This window comes from Achroia grisella, unplaced genomic scaffold (genome assembly GCF_030625045.1).
Source record: "Achroia grisella isolate CSIRO2021 unplaced genomic scaffold, CSIRO_AGI_Agris_v1 utg109, whole genome shotgun sequence".
In the NCBI taxonomy this organism is placed as follows: domain Eukaryota; kingdom Metazoa; phylum Arthropoda; class Insecta; order Lepidoptera; family Pyralidae; genus Achroia; species Achroia grisella.
This window is the reverse complement of record NW_026712573.1, coordinates 9138296-9164049: the sequence shown is the minus strand read 5'-3', so window position 1 is coordinate 9164049 and position 25754 is coordinate 9138296. Positions and strand designations below refer to the sequence as shown.

General features: G+C 31.4%; 1 protein-coding gene across 1 annotated transcript in view; it reads right to left on the bottom strand.

The window, feature by feature from the left end:
* LOC131844853 (Fanconi anemia group J protein homolog) overlaps window positions 1-25754 on the bottom strand; it is a 72966-nt gene that overhangs the window by 22821 nt on the left and 24391 nt on the right. The window contains exon 3 of the mRNA XM_059193835.1: window positions 13066-13197. Within this exon, the coding sequence (XP_059049818.1) occupies window positions 13066-13197 (132 nt within the window). The remainder of the gene's footprint in view (window positions 1-13065; window positions 13198-25754) is intronic.

Genomic DNA, 25754 nt, shown 5'->3' with positions numbered 1-25754 from the left:
GCTCTGCTACCATTTGATATACTTGATCACGAAAAAAAGGACTTGCTTTGATATTTTTTTATTTAGGATATATAATTTTAATGTACGATACAAAGCTCGACTATGATATTCTTCATATATAACTTCTCAGGTATTAAAAGGTGATCGAAGTGTATGTAAAGCATTGTGACAGCATTACCAACAATTACACATCAATATTCTGTCAGTTTAAACCAGTTTAGTCGTGAAAATGTTAACAGACACACATTTGCATTTATAATATTAAGTATCGATAAATAAAATAAAACCTTATGCAATATCTATATATTACATAATTAATTCAAAAAATATGATATATACATATATACATATAGTTTTTCTAATCAGCGTTAGAAAGAACAGATTGACAATAATAAACACATTAGCATTATCAGTGATAAACATATCACACAAGAGCTTTTTACGATTTGTTGGGGGTTTAGGTATACGCTATTAAATGTTCATTACTTATGGAACGGGAACACTGTCTCGTGAAAATGCAGGCGTGTTTTGGTAAAAAGTATGTAATGTATCGAGAGGAAAATTTTGCTGAATACATGACATATATCGGTGAGTTGAATATATTTAATTGACTACAAATTGAATTTTAACATTGTATTTTCATAATTACATACTACGTAATAGCCTAGCTGCAAACCACTATATAAAATAAGGGTATAATTGGATACATATATTTAGGTATGTCTATATTTCGCCTAGTAGTCATAGAATAGCAAGCTCTACGTAGTTTGGAACTAGATGGCGTTATATAATATTTTTTTATAGTATTCGTGTTTAATACACATTATTAATATTATTAACCAGGTCTTAATATGTATAATTTTATAGCAAATAAAGGTATTTACCTCTCTCGACGTTTCGACTAGTTTGCACTATCCGTCGAGAGAGTAAACACCTTTTGCCATATAAAATTATTCGTGTTAAGACCCGGTTAATAATATAAATAATGTATAACAATTTTATATATTTAAAATTACATAGGTTGTATATGCGGTTGAACTTTGAAAGGACTTTTTTTTGATTAATAAAACGATTTATGTGTTATAATAACATTATTAAAAAATGTAAAGTTAAAATTATATCATATATTTTTACATGTACATATAATATATGATTTATTTTAAATTGAATAATCTTGTTTTCAGGATTGAAAAAAGTATCACAAAACTTTTTGTTTGGATTAGAGGTAGTGTTTTCATTAAATCAGGCCTCTGATGGGTCGTACATTATAAATACATGGTCTCAATTTGGGGACTTCGTTTACACATTCGTACCAGGGGAGGAATTCGATGACATGGACATTGATCTGAGACAGGTATTTTTTTTTAATTGAAATGGAAATAATTATATCGTAAAATATGTGGGTTATAAATATGGTAGCTTATATTTTACGATATTTGTAATAAAAATGTATTTAAGAATAATATCAGTTACCTAATACCACAACACGAGCTCTGCTTAGCTTGGGACTAGGTATGAATTATCCTAGTTAATTACTATAACTGTTATATATATTTAATATTTCATTTTAAAGGGACGAAGTGTTATTACCGTTGATGCTAATATATTTACAATGATACAACGATCTGGGAATGGTAAGGTATCAAAAACCGTTATGGAATATTATCCTGATAAAATGATCACTGTAAGTACAATAGATATGACTCTAAATGTAATAATATTTTGTGTAATTGAAATGACAAACAAGTTGGTCAACCTGATAGTAATTGTTAAACTTCATTTATCTTTACTAGCTATGCCCGCGGTTTCACTCGCATGAAATGTATAGCCTATATATTGTCCTGATATACAAGCTTCATCAAGTAGTTTTTGCGTCTAACAGAATATCCATATATACACATAAACTTTCTAGTTCATAATTTTAATAAGATTACATGACTGCACCACAGATATGATGTTATCATATGAAGCACATGGCACCACCATGCCATACGAGAGGACAAATTTGTATTCTTCAATCACAATCAAGCACAATAGCCTTCAATTTATGTCTTATCTCAGATGTCAATCGAAACACACCTTACAAAAAAAATATTCTTCAATGAGTTGTACTGATTACTGTAGACTCCGATTTATTAATAGAATTTACAGTTTAACATATAAAAGTGTAACAATAATAGTAAAAATAATAATAGAATATGTGATTAGGACATTGACTCAGTCAGCGGAATGAATTGCTATTTGTAAGAATTGCCATCCTTACAAATTTTATATTCGATCTACAAGAGAGTGAACTATATCCTTAGAAAACGAACTAAGTATATACCCGTCTCAGTATCCGCGGATATCATTATTCTAGTGATATCTTTGTTTCGAAAATAAAATCAGATGCATGTTACTCGTTAGTATTGTTAAAATTTTAAAAGCGGTTGAGTATTTTTACAGCTTATTCATTTATTGTCTCTTTATTATTCCATACTCATACTATTTTCTATTGCAGACAACGACAGCATTGGGATTCAAAAAGACTGTTAAAAGATACTACAAGGTAGTGCAGGACTAGTCTTGTCAGAAATAATATTCATAATTAAATCTTATATGTAAAATATATAACGTAAATGTTCCTATGGTATATGTATAATTGAATGTTAAATAAATCAGAAAAAAATTAATAATGTATTTTATTTATAAAATACCTAAAACTAGATATAATATTAATCAATGTGTAGGAAACGAAAAATTGTACACAATAGACAGCTAGAAAACTAAGAATAAACATAAAAAATATAGACATTGATTTTATATTAATCAGTAGGTACAACGGGTACTATTTTAAAATAATAATTGTGTATTAATTATTATTTAAAAAAAGTTTCATTCACGTATTATGCGACAACGATTTTTAAGACTAAAAAAAAAGCTTGTTATAATAATGTATACACAATATCATCGTGTTATAATAATAGTATCGGTAATCGGTCGGATAACAGCTAGTATTTAATAGAATAAAAGCGACATGTTTTTTTTTTATTTTTGACTTGTCCAGTAGGTATATCAGTTTTCCCCTAAAAATGATTGAAATAATTACAATGACAAGCGACGACAGTTTCCTCAAAACTGTTGTTGAGGAATTAAGTTAATTGAGATGACGTAAAATATTAAATACATAAGTATTACCATTTTAAATTATATTTTTTATACACTAATTAGGTTAGTTAAATGCTTTCATAGATAAATGCTTGAATATGTCCCATGGATTATGGGACATATTGACACGAGTGTGCAAATTAGTTATAAATACATTAACATTATCAGAGATAAGCGCGTTATCTGAAAGCTCAATGATCTGATGAGGAACATTACTCATGTATATACATTGTTGATCGAGTATCACAATTATAAACACATATAATAGGTTATTTAGAGAACATGGAGGCATGTTTAGGTAAGAAGTACGTGTTGTCACATGAGGAGAATATGGAAGAGTATCTGCAGTTTCTTGGTAAGTTTAATTTTAATTCAAAGTTAGTTTATATGCTATGTCCTACTGCTCACGGCTCACAAAGCAAGTTGCTTGGCGGCTGAAGAGGTAGTTCTCTAAAGTTTATTTTTATGTAACTAAAATTACAAACAAGTTGAGCGAAACCCAGCTGATATTAAGTGGTCAACTATATATGTATGTATATGCAACAGCATTATGGAGATCACGAAAGTCTACCTCGGTAAATCTATATTTAATTAAATTACGACAATTCAACTTGTTATGTACCAATCATGGGAACATTGTATTAAAGAATGCCACTCCATCAAGTTTATCTTATATAATTTGTGAATTTCAATAACTACAAATGTCTTAATCTATAGTATATTTAATACTTGTATTAAATCAACCAAATCAGTCCAATCTCTTAACTGTAGCTATTAGAAACATCAACAAACATCAGAACACACACATTCAAACATCTTAACATACAAATAATTTAATTTTAATTTCCGACTATGACTATCTTGTGTATTCTGTATTTATTATTTTACTGTTAATCGTAACTGATATTACTTTTATTTTTTAATAAATAAAAAATAAAAGTAAATGGCATATAACGCTTCATTGTATCAAAATAGAACGGACATTAACAAAATTAAAACATTAAACAAAAGGCAGACCTTTTTGTACTTAGTTTTATTTTTTACCGCTAATGCAATCTCTTTGTTAATTGTACTCTTATTGGCCATATATATAGTAGATTTATTATTATTATAGTTTAAAATAATAGTTATAAGTAATAATTATACGAGATTGAAAAAATATATTTAACTCATAATTCTACATTAGTTTTTAATATCAAATATTTTCTTTTCAGGTATGAAAGAATTATCGTGCAACCTTGTGTTAAGATCAGAGGCAAAGATGTCTCTCAACCGTGAATCTGACGGCCGGTACACTTTTAAAGTAAGCACAAATTTAGCAGACTATGAGCATACATTTACCCCAGGAGAAGAATTCGACGAAACGGACGCTGATTATGAACAAGTATATATAATAATAATTATTAGTTTTAATTTTCGGCGCCGTGGGTGATATAATAAATTACGTAATTTATTTTTTTTATGTAATTGGAATGGCAAACAAGTTGACGGCCACCATGGTAAGTGGTAACCGTAGGTATCCTAAATATTATATATGAAATACACCACGCACAGCAGGTGATTATGTGACGCCCGTAACATATATCACTTATATGTTGTCATTCCAGAGGACTAAGATGCTATGCCTTGTGTACTAAACTACCCACGGACTAGAAAGTCAACTTCGTAATTTTATAAATGTGTTGATTAATAATAATAATAATCTCAGGATCTCAGGATCATTCACACAGCGCCATCTAGACCCAAGTTAAGCTAGCTAAAGCTTGTGTTATGGTTACTAGATAACTGATACAAATACGTAGATAATTTTTTTTCGTAAATACATACATATTATACATATATACATAGAAAACACCCAGACCGATACAAACAATCATACTCATAAAACGTAAGTCGATACTTTCTTCTGTATGCTTCTCTACATACTTTTTTAAACAACGCAACCGATTTTCATATAATTTTCATTATTATTTCGAGAAATTTCGGTAAGATTTATATGTATTATACATGCGTATAGATATTTATACACATGCAAAACAAGTGCGGGTCGCTAGTATCAAAATAATTTAAGAGGAAAAATAAGTGAGTGTATTTCGTACCCACATGTTAACCTTTAAGATGATTGTAGAGCAAAGTTATAATTCGATATTCATGAAATAAATATATGTAGGTATTATTAAAAATCAGTTTTCATTGCAGGACAATGTTTCTATAAAATCGTTACATACCTCAAGTTTTATAGCATGGTGTACTATTAAATTGAGAAGATTTACTAATTCCTTAAAGAGGATAGTGCCTAAAGAATTCCGAAGTACTACGGTAATTTCTTTAACGTTTAAACTTTGTTACTAAGTAAAGCATTTTAGAATGGTTATCTTCATTAGTACTATTAATTGATTCTGATAGTTCATTGTTATATATTTAGTAATGCTGTAAATATCAGAGAATTATGTTTGACGTATATTATTTACTAGTTGACCTATGCAACTATGACTGCGTAACATTTTTCGATTTTTACAACATTTTTCATTGCAGCTCCGCTCCTTTGTCATATTAGTGGTATGTTATATAACCTATATAATTTCATGATAAATGAGCTATTTAACTCTGAAAGAATTTTGTAAATCCGATCAGTGGTCACAAACTCTTAAAGTACAAAAAATATTACTAATAAATATACCTATATTTATTAGCTATTTAATGGATTTATATTATTGTAGCGGAATTAAACAAAACATTAAGTAGTGAAATGGACTTCCGCAAAATAACACCTAATTCAATAAATTATGTATAATTTATTCCATAAAAAACGGAAATTTATATGGTCATTTTTATAAGAACAACCAAAGATATATAGCTTTGATTGGAAAAATTTGCGAATTAGTACTGAAATAATTGTAATACAAAAATCACTCATTCTTGTTGTAGTCTGTAGAAAAATGAAAATATGGAATAGGTATTACTGCTTCATTCAATGTGTTAATTAAATTGTAGCAATTAATAACTAATATTTTAATTTAAAGGGCCGAGTCGTCATTACTATAGATAGTAACGTATTGACAATGATACACAGATCAAAAACTGGCAAGATATCGAAAAACATTATAGAATATTATCCAGACCAAATGATTGTTGTAAGTAACATAATGTATTCTTGTTTGTAATTTGTGAATGTAAACTCTAAAAGGTTATAATTACAGGTGACCACCTGGGAGATTGCTTGCTTTCTTTATTGTATTTCACCTTCAAAATGTGACATCTAAAATCTCTAGAAAGACAGATACAACAATTTATCTAACTGAATCTTTTTAAATTTTTCAATCATTTTTTATTTTCTTTCATGGATCATCTTTCCAGAGAGTAAGAGAAAAAGTAACAGCCGAAATATGAAAATTATTTTGTAATGCAATATGTGTGTTACTATTGAAAATTTCATTTGCAAAACTGAGCAACTTTCCCAAGGAAACATGGGTACATTATGTTTTCTAGGGAAAGTTGCTCAGTTTTTTCAATTTTAATATTAATCAAGTATAACTCAATATAGGTACATATTAAGTACTTAATTGTTAGTTACCACTAAACAAATGTTTGCCTTTCTCACAACTTGTGTACTACGATGCTATTTACCTAACTACTCATTTCTTGTCATATTTGCACCGCCAACAATATTCTCTGTACTAATCATGGTTGATTGGTAAGAAACACCGCTCAAATACCATTTACCTCTAGTAATGTGTGCATTAGTTACATAAAAGTAAATAAATATTATCATTGAATTTCGGTTTCATATCATAAACTCTATATGGAAAAGGATTCAAAGTTCGTCAGGCGACTAATTCATATACGGATGGAAGATGACAAATGTCATGCACTTCCTGAAATATTTTTTTTAACTGTTGTATGGACTGTGTCTAACCATAAAAATATGCACGTGCGATCATTCTTAATTTCAATATTTAACCAGGTATCTACCCTACTCCTGGTATTATATATTTAGTTGTGGTAGCAGATTTCTCGACGGTCTAGCGATTTAGGATACCGTCTATCTTCCGATTGTTGAAGGTTCGATTTTCGTACAATACAAGCATCTGTATTCTCGAGTATGTTTTTTGTATGGATCTGGGTGTTTATTATGACTATTACAAATTAAATATGTATGTAAAGTATAGCGTCGCTTAATTTTGCAGACAACAAGAGCGTTGGGATTCAAGAAAACTGTAAAAAGATATTTCAAAGTGGTGCATTAAAAAAACAATTATAAAAGTGCAATACTTTATAAGTGTCTAATTATGTTTAATAAGCGACTGGGGCCTCAGATATTGAGAAGATATATAGAAGTAGTAAATTTAACATCCGATAAAGGTAAATATTTGTTGGGATAATGAATGTTAAGGACGTCGATTGAACCGGGACTACTGAAAGAAGTAATTAACATCTTTAAATATATTTATCTAATAAAACGTATGTAAATAACACATTTTTTTATTTAACCTAATCATATAGTTGTTTAAGAGAAATAAGTTAAGAATATTATTACGTCAACAGTATTATGTCATTACTATAACGAATCGCTTAAAAATTGCTAGAATTATGGATACTATTCTAGTAATTTTTAAGACGAAAAGTGATAAGCATCTCAAATCCTAATTAATTAGACTTATTCTATGTAATTCTAATGACAAACAAGCCGATTGCCTACTTGATGGTAAATGGTAACAGTTGCCAATATATAGCACATAGACAGTACTACGGATATCACGTTAGAATGTTATGAAATTATAGAATAAGAGCTGTAAATTTAATCTATCACCAAAATATGAATATCTTACAAAGAATACTGCTTTGCGGCTGAAATAGGTAAGACTGAGGTACCCACGCAGACGTCTTATTACAAAGTCTACGTCGGTATGAGACTGTAACAAAAGCTTTCAAATTTTTACATAAAGTCCTATTAGGGTACCAACCACGGGTTTTAAATTAAACCCTTCTACCACCAACTCTTTTATAGATCTACAAATCTTGATTTGAATAGATATAAAAATTATCTTCATTCAAATAAACTTAATAATAAAAAATAAACACTTAATAAGTCAAGTATTTTTTTTATCTACCACTCATTTCCGAACTGACTTATCAAAAGAAGAACGAGAAAACTTCTAACTACTTTGTTTTCGAGTAGTTTTGCTAATCTTAACTGTTTGGTTGTCCTATAGTACCGAATAAAGTTTAACTAAATAGTAAATCGCTAAAGTGAAAAGTAGCAAGTGCGATTTGCCCTATGGTCTGAATAGCTTTAAGGAAAGTATCTACATATTCATTTTATATAATTTTATGAGAAGTAGTAATCATAAGTAGTTACTTAATCATTTATCTAATCCTTTCGAAATATTTGAGTGTAATGAACGAAATGATACATACATCATACGGGACGGACATTAACATGAATATTTAATTCGTAGGGGAGTAACATTAATACGTTAGAGTCGTACAAATCAAAGCATAGCATCCCTCAGCAATTAGACACTATTAAACGAACGTTTGAATAATCAAATTCCGCAGACCTAATCCCTATATCGACTTTCACTTAACATGGAAGTCGAGGCTAACAACCCAGAACATTCTCTCCGGGGCACTTTCCAAAACACGATTCCCTATTCCATTAGACCCTCTCGAAGTTATCTCGCGTTATTTACATCGCCTGACCGTATCGTCTTATGTAGTCGACCCCTTATGTGGCGCCCCCTTGTTGTGTATATAAGTGAGCATCGTGGCTTCTATGTTGTGGACGGTAAGGGAGAGTTTTGCGTGGCGGCCGTGAGCCGAAGGGTACGGGGGGGGTGGCCGGGTGTCGCGGTGTCGTTGTCATGGCAACGCGGCGCCCGGACGCCGGATCCCGACGCCCGCCGTGTCGGTCGCCGCGCCCGCGCCCCGCCGCACAAGTGACACGCGCTGCGAAAAAGCACAACCACCCTGACTGTAGGGGTTGCATACCTACGGTTGGATTGCGGATGGAGTTGTTTTCAATAAACTTATTGGTCCATACTGATGACTATGTACCTACCTACACCCATACAGTAACTCCTCGCTATTACTAAACAATTAATTGTACATTGACCAAAGCAAGAGTTTCCACAAATGTTGTATAAACTGATAGTTACTTATTCCATCCCTGAAGACGTTTTATACAAACATTTCTATTCCTAATAAAACAGTTATACAATTTCTATTGTTTACAATATACTGTGTAAGTGCGTACAAACATATATTTAATTACATCATGCATGAGACATTATGACATGTCAAGAGTAGCGTTCATTACGACACTTACAGTTGCTAGTGCCCTTGACTTCCTCTGGGATAATAGCCGTAAGGATATATTGTTATTATATTTATATTTTGTTATACCTACTTATACTTGTACAAGCTCTATATTTTTATTTTAATAAAGTAACATCATCCGTCTTTATCATCGAATATATACTACCATAGGTCAGCAATTTTTGATTAACATATAATTCTTATATCCTTTAGCCCATTCTCTTATACAACATTTCTAGTTATCATTAGGATGTGTATGACATTTAAAAGATTAAAAACATCGGGACTGATATACCCATTTTGTACGTTAGATTTATAAAAGTGCATTTCATCTTTACCAACATAGGAAATATATACTAAATTTCCAACAACAAAAAGCTATCATGGTTACTGCAGCACCTACCCTTCAGGCTGGGTCGATCCAGAGTAGGGGGGTAGGGGCTCGCACCTTTTGTTTAGGGCCCCCATTACCCCCTGTTCATTTACTCGCGTTCCGCTCTCAGTTCTGTTTGCAAACGGTTTAGGTGCCTAAATGTAGAGGAAAATGTCACGTTTTCACTTTTTGCTCTTGTATAGTGGTACAGGGTGGTTTAAAGAATCTCTCTAAACTACGTATAAGGTACTTAGATATAGACTTCGTTAATGTCTAAGCAGAGATTCAATAACAACAACAAGTTTCATTTATATATATAATCAAAATATAATTTATGTTGAAAATATATATATATCTTCCTAATATAAACTATATTTAACAAAAGTTTAATATAACTGTCAGGTAATATATGAAAATAAAAAAGATGCTATAAAAGCCAGTTATTTATATATTATCACTTTTCAATTAATTTTGCTTTTTTATATATATTTAGTTTCTTGTCAAGTAATAATTATTTTATAAAACGTTAACAAAAATAACATTCAATATTACATGTTTTTAATAAAGTTTATCAAGAGCTGCGCAATTATTGGGAAGCTGTAGTTCTTCAAGTTTGTTAATACATCTTTTTGTACCACCAAGTTAATTAAGTTGTACCACAAGTTGGAGCTTCCGGAACACAAACTTGAATGGATTCTTGAGTTTAACGAGCTATACTTTTGTCGTGGCATATAGAATAAGAAATATAAAATTATATACAATAATGAATTTTATATACCTATCTTATTACATTTAACAATGTCAAAATTGGATCTCAATATATACAATTATACAGTTATAAATTATAATAAATAAAGATAATAAATTTTTTATTAATGTTTGTTGTATTTTTAATATATTTTAATTTTAGTTTTAAGAGAATATTTGTATATATTGTTGACAATAAAAATGGAAGGTGTATAAAAGCATAATAGTTATAAATATCACTAATTAAAGAATATATATTGACTTTACAAAATATATTATATTAATTAGAGTTTTAACTAGCTACTTTAGACACATCTAAATCTAGAATGACAAAATTGTATTAATAGTAATAATTTACTACACACGTTGAACTTATTTCAACAATATTCGCAATCGTTAGGGTTTACTCTCATACAAATATTATTAGAATATTTTTTCGATTATGAATGTGGCATAATATATATATATATATATATATATCTTGGATTTGGTTTGAAAAGAAATGTCCGCGTCCACATCGATCGCGTGGTTGACGCGTCGGGTGTAAACTCCGCCTACAATTCACACGAGAGGTGATGATTGGCCGAAGTGTAGCAGCTTTTAGCCGGCGTTGCGAGTAACGCACACACGCGCGCCTACGCCAACATCTTCAGGTTAATCTAATTTTCCAAGCGTTGAACAATTAGCAAACTCTAAGGAACCTACCTAAGATCCAGTTTAATGTAACATTATAAATATAAGGTACAATTAAAAAAGTATATATAGATAATATACCACTCGAAACTCGAAAAATGCAACGAATTCACGAAATTGCCAACTTTATTGTTACATTTTTCAAAAATATTTCCCAATATGTGAAATAATTTTGGAAAAAAATGGAGTAAGTTAGTAGCCATAGATTTATAGAAAACACGAAGTTTGTCTGTTATTCAGAAAAACAAATTATTTTTTAAATATATTGATTGAATCACACATTCAAAAGGCGTCAGTTCAAATTTAGCAAACACTACAGAACTTTGTATCCATGTATATTTCAATTGATTCTGCGGAGATTGAAACGCTGATAAGAAACCAAATCAAATTAATCCGAGACTCGCAGTAGTCCCGACGTTATCGCGATAGATTCAAATATATAGAGCGAAATGTAAGTATGCCAAGTATTGAGTACACCACTACGTCTATAGTTAACAATATCTCTGACTACTCCATATAATAACAGTTGTTAAGATATACCTATATTATATGTTTTACATATTAAATTTGCCTAAAGAAATATGAATTGACAAAAAAATTTTTATAGAATCGAAATAATTTCTATTCAAATAAACTTACATTTAAACACTCTTTCATCCCTTATTAAGAATGCAGTCACAGCTAAAAAGAATGAAGATAAAACTTGTCTCTTACTCTTTTAAATAAATATTGTCTCACAAAATATGTGAATAAGCACGAAATCAAGGCTAAGCACCACAAAAGAAGCGAAGTCATCAGTCGTAATGCTATGTCGTTACGACACAACATTACGACTAACTTAAGCAATAGGTAATATTTAACTCATTAATTAAATATCTTTATTGTATGCATCAGCTTTATAAGTATCAAATAAACAGATTAAATACTGTACCTACATAAATTAATGCGTTTAAATAAAACACGAAAATGGTAAATTTCGTGCATAATTGGACTTTTGCCCGAAAGCAAGCAATCAATATTCGTTGATATGTGCGCCTATTCTGCAAATCATGCATCATGCTTAATTCTTGTTCAACGTGTCACTTAGTTGGTGCCTATGTAGGTACATCATTAGTGCTCGATATCACTATACATATTATAAAAAAAATAACGACATTGCAGTTAGAAGACAGTTTAGATTAAAATACAGATAGACCCCATACCTTAGAATAGTCATCATAAAGGCATTGAGTATAAGAACATTATACATATAGATCGACTACAGACAACAATCGTTCATGTGTTAACCAAAACCGTACAGTTAACACCGGCTGTAGAAAAAACATCTACACATGAAATATAATTCCGATTCCATACAATCGAGCATCACAAGAGGGCAGATGCGCGTACGCATCACAAACAAAAGCTTACATTTGTAGTAACACGAATTAATACTTCTAATTTTACAACGGGCAAAAAGCCCGGCGCGGGCGCATAATGCCGACGTGTTTTGTTCGCGCCTTGATCGACGTATCTGATAATTTGAATATGTAGATGCTTTCGGGTGCGATCGACTGTGATGCGTCTGCGCACATCTAGTTTGTTTGAGTAGTTAGGTACGAGTGTGTTCTTTAATGTGGGAAATATAATTATTTTTAAGTTGGTATACTTGTTTGAAACTTATTTTCATTTTGTAACATTATTTTTATATACCTAAATACTTACAATAAAACTTTTATGTTTTACGTGTACATGTAGTTCATATTTTTTACAGAGTTATAAAAATATTAAAATAATAAGGAACTTACCAAAAATTGGTCTCTCGAATTTCTCTGGCGTCACTTTCGGCGGTGTGGAGATGTATTCCGCTGCGCCTTCCATTTTCTTCAGTTCGGGGTAGTCGCTGAAGTAATTTTCTATTTGAATTTTGCCAATGCGATCTGCAAAATAATTATTATCTCTATGATTTAGGTAATTAATTTACCAGTACCATAAAGTTATCTTCACGGATACATCTCTCTAACTTATTCCAAGCACCAAGGTTGTTTTAGCCTTCTTGGTTTAAACATATAGATGCTTAGCCTAAATGGCGTCCTATTTAGAATTGTTGATTAAAAGACCTTAGTTGAAACATTATTCTCTTATCAGTGGTAACATTCAATGGTCATACAGATATTGGTGTTGACACACTAGAATCTGTATTTTCAATAACATGTCAATTGAGTATGACAATTATAGTTCAGATATTTAAATATTTCTTTAAAGATTTGCAATGTTTTTATGAAATACCTTTATTTGAATAAAAATTACAATTAATAATGGCTTTATATTATTAATAGGCAATATTTATTCAATGAATGTACAGAATATAGAAATATAGAATGAACAGTTGAATTCGCGAATATGGCTTGTGTATTATAAATTTAATTAAATAAAATATAAGCAGCTTTTATTCACTGATGATATATGTACCTAATTAATTTAATTAACTAGATACAAACTGGCATTATATTCCACCACGTGCCATAATTTCTTTCTAAAGCGTATTACAAATAATATTCCTAATATAAAGTTGTATCTATTCTAAGATATTATAACACCATTCTATATAGGTTAGGTATAGATTTGTATTGTATGGTGTGCAATTACTTTTTTCTGAGGCTACTCATTATACATAATAATTATATTCCTATTTATACATTTATTTGCTATGCTTCGATGCTGTATTCAGTCGTGCATTCATATTAATAAACAATAAGAGATTATGATTAGATTTAATCGGTGTACATACAAGTACCTAAGATTCTTTAAAATAACATGAGCAAAAGCTGCTTATTTAATTTATTTAGTAGTGACACTAAAGATACCATATATACTATCATATTTACTTCATTTTTGAAATGTACAAGATATAAAAGAATAATCAATTGCTCGATATACCTAATGCAAGAAATAAAATATAGGTACGATACGATATAGGTACTGAACGATATTACGTGTTATAATTTTCTTGTAGGTAAATATCCTAAAAAATACGGTTGAAAGAAAATATACGAATCCTCACTTAAACCCTGGTAGGTCATCATAGTCAGCATTGTTATCGGGCTAATGTTTTCATAAAAAAACACGACTTATTTAAGATAAAATTGAACATCATATTTATGTGTCATTTGAAAACACAGTTTTCAAATAATACTTATTTTTTTACAACACGTACGTAAAATTGTTAACATACCTACTACGTTTTGTTTTTATTTATTTCTAACAAGGAATTTTCTTATATAAAATTTTCGTTATAGAAAGATTCGTTCTCATATAAACTTCAATGATTACTTATCATCGAGTTCGGGACAATTTTTTTATTTCCTGAAACAGCCGTCGGAAACCGCTAAACGCCCCTCCCCTAGCTCTGTTAACACAAAGAGCTGTAAAATCCGTGCAATTTGTACCCTCGTCTCTTGCCGTGTATGTATATACTTATCGATTTATCGCAAACACAACTCAGTTTTAAAAAGTCAATCCCTAGGTTTTCATGCGGTAATCGCCCTTGCCGCCTTTGCTCACAGTTCATTTTCAGGTGATCCTAAACGGTGTATAGGATTTCTCGGTTCGGTGGTGGTGTGCAAAAATGCCGTCTTGTCGTAGGCATGCCGTTCCTCCCCGGGCGACATTTTTACAAGAGGGGGAGGGGTGGAGGCCACCCGCGGACGTTCCCGTCATTTCGTTGTCATCCAGGGCTCCTTTTTGCGCGATCACGGCGCGAGCGTCGGCGTCGACAATACTGTTCAGTATTTTTATTCTTTTCGTAGAGAAAATACGAAAAAATTCGCAGGAAAAAAAAACATGAACAATGCCGCCCTTCGGCGAGATTACCGCCATCAGAAAATGAATGCTTTGTTAGATCCGTCCAACGGAATGTTTTCAGTTGTTACATTAGTCTTGTCATTTCCATTAGGCGGGGCTTAGCTGGGCAGAAACAGTCGCCGAATACACCGGTAGTTTACAAATTACACATCCATATCATGAACTTATACCTATCATTACTAATAGGTTCCTACATTGTTATTTATTTTCTTTTATAAAAAGGCTTATTTATAGATAAAATTTATGTCAATATGGAGTTGGACAACATGAGGTTACTCATGATGTACTCTTGATGATATTACGCGAAATCATTAAGCTGGTGTGAATAATTTCTGAAGCTGAATTTGCACAATTTCTTATAAAATATTACGTTACATCCGGCGGGCTATGCTTTACCATTAGAACATGGAATATACGAGTATATAGGTCAAATCGAACCATATCAAGCGTTACTTAAAAGTTTGTGTTTTATTCCAATCGCGTTTACAAACAATAAAACGTTAAAAGAATACAAAGTCTGTGCTGACTATAACAATATAGCAAATAAGTAACTATTTTTATATTTATATACCAACACAACGGTAACAGTCAAGAGAGTATATTTATCTGATGTGGTATTAAAGCAATTTGTAATATTATTCAAAACCAGCCAACATGTAGGCTTTAGGGTAAGACAGAATGAATACATTTTTGGAATATTTCCTCAACCGTAAACTTGTGTACATAAACTATAATTAAAATGCTTTTATGTAACTGGATAAGCTGATGGTAAATGGCAACCGTTGAGTATAAACTGCACTCATGAAATGCACTATGAACATTATCCTTCATGTGTGATTGGCGAGTACTCAGATGACATGTCTGTAATTTCATTATCATAACTCACCCTCGAACCGATACACAGCTTGCAAAGCATGCTGCTTGGGGGCTGAAATAGGTGAGACTGACCTACCCACGCAGAAGACTTACTATTTTTATATAATTATGCATAGAGCGTGATGAGCGTTTTAAATAACTAATATACAGGTGTACAATATAACATTCCATACATTAATATTCTAAATCAATCTTGAGGAAACATTAAGTAGAAAAGTCAACAAATTATCAATTATTCTGACATATTTTCTGCATATATATGCTCCTAATCATGAACATACCACGTACGTCATTTTAAAAACTAAAATGATATAGCCTGGTAATTATGCATTAACAAACTGAAAAATAATTATTTAAGGTGGTATATCAGCTTCATTTTTATTGTAATGTCATACAAAAATTTTGAGTATTCACACATCAAATTATTGATAATATTAATGACTTGATACCTATTAGTATCCCTAGTACTAAATTTAAGCTAATCTTATAATTTAATTATTTAATACTATCCCTTATTTAACAGCCAAAAAGTAGAAGTAAGATCCTCGTATATGAATGCCGTTAAGCAAAGTGAGTTGATAGATCCGTAATACATTTTTTTATATAATTGATATCATTGGCGGCATTTTGCGGTCAAAATTAAAGCTTTGTAGGATCCGCCGATTTGTATGAGCATCGCATTACACCGCCGCGAGCCGCTTTGATTTACACACCCTTTTATATATTTAGTGAAAAGATCAGAACCTTAGACATCTTGAGGTAGTCTTTTTTTTATAATATTTATGTATCATAGGGTTTATCATTGTGTTTATACCGAGTGGAATTCTAAGGTAATAGGTGTTAGTGATAACTAGGAAATATTTATTTATATATTGCAGTATTTAGATATATAAAACTTTTATCAACAAATTACAAAGATTACACAAAATAAAAGAAAGAACAACATACAAAGTTGGCAATAGGAGCTGCCTCAGCTGTTGCTGATATAAGAACAACCTCAATGAGGTGAATTTCAGTAGGTGTTACGAAAAAATATAAGTTTAAACAATTTAATGTAATTAAGAAACAACTTAAAGTAGTATAAAAGGCGGTCTTATCGCTAGGCAATCTTTCCCAGGCTCCAACTTTTGGGTTAGAAAGATATGAGGGATAGAGATATTGACTCTTTAAATATATAGGTCATATGTATAATATGTGTATGTAGGTAATACCGAAATTTTTTTATTAAGTATTTCGTACTTTTTCATAAAATTATCTAAAATTTATAATAATATTGGGTTTGAAATGTTATTCGAAATAAATATTTTTTTAACAAAAATAATTGCTTGAGCAGGGTTAAATTTTGTGTACAAGATTCAAAATTATTTTAATTTCATACTTCAACTATGATTTCTGTTACTTTCCCAGAAAGAGACCTAAACATTTCTTGTTTAAGTTATATATATGTATTTATTTCATTTATCTTAATATTATGAAATTTATACATTTATATTGAAAATAAAAAAAATCAATAGTCTGAATTGAAGAAAGCATCATTACTTGACATCTAGTAGAGATAGGTCTCATAATGGTTTGGTTTGTCCAAAATTCCACGTAAACCGTTTTTTGCATCACATTTTCATTCAACCGTGTCTCTGATATGATAAATTATAAAATGTTGTTAAAATTTATTTCTATATGCAATGTGCATATAAAATAAGTACTAGAACTATGCTCTACCATAACTTTATAATCGGAATGCTGTCTTCGATTACGTGACGAAAGAAATTGAAAAAAAAAACCGTAATCTATTCTCGTGCCAAAGGAACGTTATCGGAAAGCGATAGTATCCGTTAGATTTCGTGTCGGGCGCGATATGACAACCCTTTATCTAGATCGGGATGCGGGGTGACGTCGCTGCCGATGCCGCCCGCCGTGCTCCGCATTTCATTACCACAAAAATATTCAATTATTCATCGCTTTGCGCAGTATCTTTACTTCTATCGAGAATATTTACGAATTAAAAGCATTATATGTATGAGGCTAATAAGATGGGATCGTACGTAATAGATATAGTATATACAGATTTACGTCTGAATCGAAATTAAAAAGAAAATAAAACAATCCAAAGTAAGATCCCGTTAATGACTGCGTCAAATTTTAAACAGTATATTAAAATAAAAATTTATAAATGGTATTCGTAAACATGAATATCAAATGTTAAAGTAAAATAATTCTAAATATCTGTATGATATAATCTGTAATGTTATATAGAAATGAGGAAAAACTAGAAAACGCCATAAAATAAGAAATACCTACTAAGTTAAGTGTTCACCACGATTTACGATTTGAGCTATTTTTTTATTTATTATATTGTACGGATCTGGTTACAAGTACTTTTGAGCCCAACTTTATCAAATGCACTAAATTGTTTTACAATACATACGTCAAAATCCAACAAACGCTAATGTCAGTACATCAAACATCATTTTTTATTTAAAATGTTACATAATTGTCAAATTGTTTCCTGCTTTTGCTTTATTTTGACTATAACAATAGTTATGAGCAGTTTTGCAATGCAATTATATCTCTCGAACATTTTCCTCTATGTCTCAACGTCTCTAGGCATTCTATAAAACTAACTTTAAATCGATTTTAAAAATAAGTTTAGAAACTAAATTCTTTTTTTTTTTAAGTACATCAGATGGGCCGTGAGCTTGATTGCTATTCCATTTACATTAAAAATCCTTTGAATTGCTCATATACTTTTTATTAATTTCGAAGCCGATGTAAGTACGTAGCAAGGCAAGTTCCACAAAATTCTACCCACCAGTAAATAAATATTACGGCTACTCGGGAGAAGACAACATTAAAGCGACTTTTCGTATATTTTTTCTGATAATTGAATGTTCAGGTTTGTCGTGTAAACAACTGTCTCAATTTGTCTATTTAAACAGAATTGAATATGCCATCTTCAGTAAAGACAAATAACATTTTGTTTCCTGTTCTCTGTCCTTTGTTTATTCGCTCTAGCTGTTTCCCGTGGCAACATCCACGCCATTAATTCCTGTTATAATTTATTATAACAGGTAGAGATTACATTAGGTAAGTCCTTTATAGTGCCCGCATTCTGTGAAGAAAATGGAAGGGAAAATAAAGTCTAGTTAAGTAGCTACAAACGCTAGTAGATAATACCGTACGTCGTGAACATCGCACAGTGCAAAAATAGTCAGCTCAGTTATACCTATAAGTATTTTTAACAAACTTTAACACGAAGGTTTACAATTTGACAGTAGTTTTTGAGTATGTTAAACACTTGCAATTGATAAAACATGCCTGCTAATTTAGCTTTATACTAATTTTGACAAAGTTAAATATTTTATTGTGTAACAAAGTTCTACGTATAAGCGTAGATATATATACTCGATATAGGCCGTAAATGTCTACTATACCATAAAAATATGAAAATAATTTTTCATGTTTTTTCTGTATTGAACCTCACAATACAACACAAATATAATCAGTATACGCTTCCTTTTCTATAACCGAAATTTCCGCTCCAACATAAATATTAAGAAAATTGATAACCAATAATTTTAGAACAATCTAACACAATGAGTGTTGAACAAAAGACCGCCTCTTTGGTATAAAGGTAAGGAAATAGCCAGTTTCAGTGCTATACACACAAAAGGAATAATATTAGCCAGTCACAATGGAGCTTTGATGTTGAGAGTCGAATAATAAATAAAAAAAAGGATGTGTCAATAATTAACTGTGTGATTCGGGAGCCCGTCGCCGGAGGCCATCGATTCTACGCTTACCCGAGCTAGTCTATTAAAAAAAATATAACGAACATGTATTGTACTTGGACAAAAGGGGCGAAATTCTTGCTCGGGGCAAAACTTGGTTTGTTTTTGTTGTCTGTAGTGGTGGGGTGAAAAATATTGCACCCGCGGGCTTGTGTAACCCATGTATGCGGCATATAGGGACCGACGAATTGATAATCGCTGGGTCATTTAAATGTAATCTGCCTGATTCTGCCTACACAAATTATTTTTTTATACAAAATTTGAGCGTGTTAGATCCAATCTCACCTGATGTTATGTGATGATGCAGTATATAGGAAATAGTATAACGATGCTGATACGGTTACAGTACTGAGACTTTTTTCTATAAGGATAATAATATCACAGGACTATTATCCATCTATTCCCATGTTAAGCAGAGAATGTGTTGTGGTTAATAGACAACTGATATAAATAAATACATAATGACTAATGTGGGTGTATGTACATACAAAACACACCGATCACACACACAGATAATTTCTGTCGGTCAAACAATCATATTCATGAATACAAATGTTGTTATCGTGTGGGGAATCGAAGTAGTGACCATTGGAAGTAAGACGGTGTGTTATACTATTAGAACACCGAGACCGATAACAATAATAAAGATGTGTATCTTTATTATTGTTATCGGTAATTAGATAAAATTGGGAAGTATGTCTAAATACAATATTCTTTTATATCTAACATTTATGTACTAATAATACTGATTTGATCCAGTGACCCATCATACCAGAAGAGTTTGTCCTCTTACTTACTCTTACGTTACTCTTTGTGTTGTAATTTTATAAATGTATTTTGTTTCATTCTGATGCCGTGAATGAATTTATGTTTTTAAATTCTCTCTTTGAGTTTTACGCTGATTTACCGTATAAAACATATATATTTTGTACATCCAACAACGAATTGTTATACCTCGACCAGACACAGTCTAATCACTCCTCTCCATCCTAAGGTTGCCTGGAAGAAATCGCTATTTAGCGATAAGGCCGCCCATTGTTACCTCTATATTATAATTATTTTGTTATTATTTTCATATTTAATGTACATATTAATTTATGTAATTACTCTTTCTGTGAGAGGAACAATAAAGTGTTTTTCATTCATTTTCATTCATTCATATTTTATTCCTCAAAATACTGTAAATTCAGAGAGTTATAGATCTAGCGTATACACAGTAATAAGTATTAATATCGGTACTTATTAAGCTGTACTGAATTATTTTGTCGAATTTTAAGCTCTGCAAAGTACCTAAAGGTGATCAGCTTAGAAATGGAATTCAAATAGAAATAAAATGCAGCAGGGAAATTCGAGGCTTTGCAGTCTTTAGTATTATTACGAAGAGAGGTAAGTACAAACATAGAGTATTAATAAGTGATAAATTTAAAAGAATCATATATCGCTTAGATAAAAAAGGTGAAATACAAATTTTACGTTTAAGATGAATTAAAAAAAGCAATAAATTATTTTCCAAAACTAATTTAATTAACTACTACCTTAAATTACTACTACGTAACTACTACTAACGTACTACGTCAAAATAAATACTTCACTAATTTGACAACAACATGTAGTCATCCTGTGTAATATCAAATACAGCCGCAGCCATAAGTACTTAGTTGCATAATCGCGACGCAATCGCAACAAATCCGCATCAATAGGGCCCCACGCACAATTTGAACCCTCCGAGGATCAGGAAATTCATCTCGCTAATCCAGAGGGAGGTTGTGAATAGTAAAAGTGATGGGTCTATTCATTCGGGGAGTGGAGTAGAGGGTGGTATGGGGGTGGACGAGGGGCGAGTTGGAAAGCGCTAAAATTTAATAAAGCCCTGCTCCGGGAGTATGGACAGCCCTACCGATTAATTACGCAGAAGAGGTTAGTAATGATACCTACGCATCCCTGTAAATAGGGAGCGTAGTTTGTCGTTTATCTATTATTCATGATTTTGTATCGTGCCCATATTTCCTTTCGGCGAGATTTTGATTTGAATTATACAGTGGAAATAGCTGATGTGAAAATATGTTATGAGAATAGCACACCTGTTCGTGGATGGGGATTATAGAGTTAAACTTGAGTAGATTTTGCATAACCGTTATTTATCCATTCGTCATTGTTTATTTTGCTTACATTAAACTGTAGGTATATATTCTGGATCATTACCATATCTGACTGTGCTCACATATAAACAATTTTATACCTTGTCACAATAAGTCTCCATTTTACTTTACATGAAACATGTTTGTAATAAATACTAATATCAATAAGACAAAGTGACTGGACTGGACAACTACTCGTCCAAACTTTAGAGACTTATAAAACATAATTAAAGCCGCTTATTCTGTGATACTCTCCTTGAACCTTAAGAACAGATGACTTATTGGCACAATTACATTTCCAATAGAGATATAGTATTTCTTTTTGTGTTATATAATTCTAAGGCGGTTATATCATGACATTAGTTATATCACAATCAATCCTTCGAAAGTCTTTAAAAATAGTCACGAAACATTTGTGAGTATAGTCAAGAGGAAATCTCTTCAGTTCGTTCCAGGTATTTTAGGCTCTCGGCACGCACAAGGATTCAGCGTAAGTGGCTACTGAGTACGTGCACAGCGACATTCCCAAGTGTGGTACTTTATAGCTACGTTGTTTTCATGATTTTATTTTTACCCTTCACATTTCTCTCTTGAAGGGTTATGTGCAAATGTATATGTATTTATCTATTTCACTCTTTTTGCGCTATATGTATACGATATATTATACATATGGTAGTTAAAGAGGTAATTATTACCAACATTATCATAGCGTATCAACAAAGTACTGTAAGGATATGAGAGTCATGTTTGAAGCGTTGGAATGCATTTTCCTAAATCACAAGCAATTGAATCTAAGCGGAAACTAGGATACGTATGCGCGTTTTATTTATTGTCTGGATTTTGGAAAGTTGTTTTGATGAAATCAAACTTTTTTTTAAATACTACGCTAGGGGATAAATATCCACTGTTATCTTTTGCCCCATTAGACAGTTTGCCATTGACAAGTGTTCCACTTAGATTGTGCATATTTGGAAGCATTATGCATTGTTATAAATTTTTTATATTTCTTTATCCGATCATTCTGTCAAGATTAGGAGTTGATTGTCACAAGCTTATAATTGATGTATTTTGTAGTCTTGACTTAGTATTCCTGGCACTGAAAGTTTCTAAAATCATAGTCTAAAAGAGTAATTTTAATTTTAGGATGAAAGGAACACCATTGAATTAAGGTTAATGTTTATCAAATTTCTTAAAGTTACTTGTTCTTCAAAAACAATGTTGTATTAACAATGATATCCTAAATGAAGATTATATTCTGTAAAATATATTAGAGGAGAACTTAAACTAAAGCTTATAAAAAGAAATTATTAACAATTGTTTTCGTTAATATATATTCTTTATATTTATTTAATACTAAATTTTTAATAGTAGAAGAGTTTAAAACGAAAACTAAGGACGAAACACACTGGCAGTTCACCTCGGCTTCGCAAGCCGCATCGTCGTCGTAATTGGCACTCAAGTGGCAATTAACGTGTACTCAGTTCTGTCGCCCGCTCGGTCCGCGCTTCTGAATCCGTCCCCCTCCTTGTTATTCATATCAAGTTCCAAATATATGTTTTACTAAAGGATCTGGTAGTAATTTATTGTTATGTTCATACTTTAAGGAACTTATATATATATAAAATTAACTTATAATAATATTTCTTTTCAAAAAAATGTTGCATAAATTTTTGGAAAATCTTACTGAAAGTCACATGCATAGATTACAACCCTATCAATAACAAACGTGACAATCAATCTCAAAAATATTAACAGGGAAGTAAAACCTCTTATAACAAGTTTTCACAGAATGAAGTGGTCCATGATCGATAAAGGCTTTACAGCAAATACGTATATCAGTAGATAATATTTGCATGAAATAATGATGAAAACAGTTAAAAAATCAATACCTTCTCTTTAAAGGAAAATTATCAACTACAGTGACTCTGCGATAATAACGGCAAGTTAACTAGCATGTCATTATATACTTTTTCTGTACTTGTAATAATAGGTGACATAATTATAATATTGTACTCGTATTTTTTGTTGGAAGTAATCAAAGTACTACGGTAATGTGGGTGTAGTTCTCATAGGTCTGGCTTCGCTATGCTTGGGTTGCTAAGCAACTCCATGTTGTAGGTAAAAAGTTCTTGAGGTTTCATCAGTCCACTGGTCTATACCGGCAAATTGAGTTTTACTTTATATTTGTAAAACTCAATAATAGCGGAATTTGCAAACTAACTTTGCTTGGGATAATTCATATATTGTTTATAAATATTAATTCATCATAAGTTAAACATTTTAACAATAGTGCTTTTGAGTACTCTTGTGACTTTCTTTCAAATTAATAATTTTATTTGAAAGAAAAAGAATAAAACAGTTCAACAACTAAAATAGATTTAAGTAATTCGTTCTATTACGATAAGGGGATAATATAATATATATAGGTATGTATCTTGAATTATGCACTTTTCACATGGAAATCAAAATTTTAACAGATACTCCTTTGCCTTGTTCGTATCTTGATTTGATAGGAAAGAAACTGAAATTTCTAATATCCCCTTTGTGCCAGCCTATAGGCGAGGGGAGGATATAATTCTAGCAATTAATGGAGGGCTTAGGGTAGAACCAAAGTGCTCCCTCTGTTCGGCAATTCAATTATGGAGGCGGCCGATTGAGCTTTGTGCAAGCGTTCCGGTTCTGTGTACTGATTATGAAGAGCTTTATCACAGTTGGACAACTGTCTAACTGGACTAACGGTTAAAGTGGACGTTTATCATTTTATCTGTTGCAAACTGGTAAAGTTATAGCTGCGAAATTTATGGAATGAGTATCTTCTACGAGATTGGATTCCGATACATTACCAGAGATAAAATTTCATCGAGTTTCATAGAGAATAAAAAAATGTTTACGTGTATACTTCAGTTTATCTATTTCAGTTCCCAAGCAACTTGCTTTGTAGCTTTCTGTTAAAGGCTGTAAGACACTAAAATCACAGGATAAGATTTAAGACATCTTAGGCATCTGGAATGGCAACGCATAAGCGGTATTAAGTGCGTTAACGTGATGTCCGTAATGTTGTTCATTATATAGGCGATAAGTTGTAATCTTACAATCTGGTGGGCTACCTTATCTTATACAGGAACTGACTCTTGTTTACAATTTTAATTACAAAAAAAACGCTAAAATCTTTACTAATCAATCATCATACGTGGTACGAGTAAAGGGCATGGAGAAGAAGAAAAGTCTCATCTAAATAAAGACACGTGTAAAAATAAGTTTATAACATTTACATCTAGTAAGTATTTTGTCTCCCAAATACTAACATAAATCCCAATGAAATTAGTGTGAGACCAATATGGCACAAACTGAAGTAAACCTAGTGATATATAATTTAAGAACACATCCTGTCTTAAGTTACTTGAAATTACAAATAGGGATTGCAACATTTACATGGATATGATGCCAATAAGTTGTAAATAAGTTTATTATATTGGCGACGGTTAAAACAGTCTATAAACTACATAGATCATTATGCTAAACCCATTATCGAGAACTGATAGACTAAGTTTACTCATGGATTTAAAATTAATAATATTTAGTATTTGGATCCAATGAAATTTGCATTTCTTTCAGTAGGTACATAACTAAAATGGACTAGTGATAACTCGTCAAAATATCACTTTCCCGTATCGTATTGCATATCCATTTCACATACGAGCTATTGCGTCGTACAATCGCGACACCGGAGGGTGTTACCCACACCCCTCGTGTCAGCTACATACACCCTTATCACATCACTTCTGCGTTTGGTCAACGCAAGTGAAGGACGATTTTCGACCTTGCTACTCA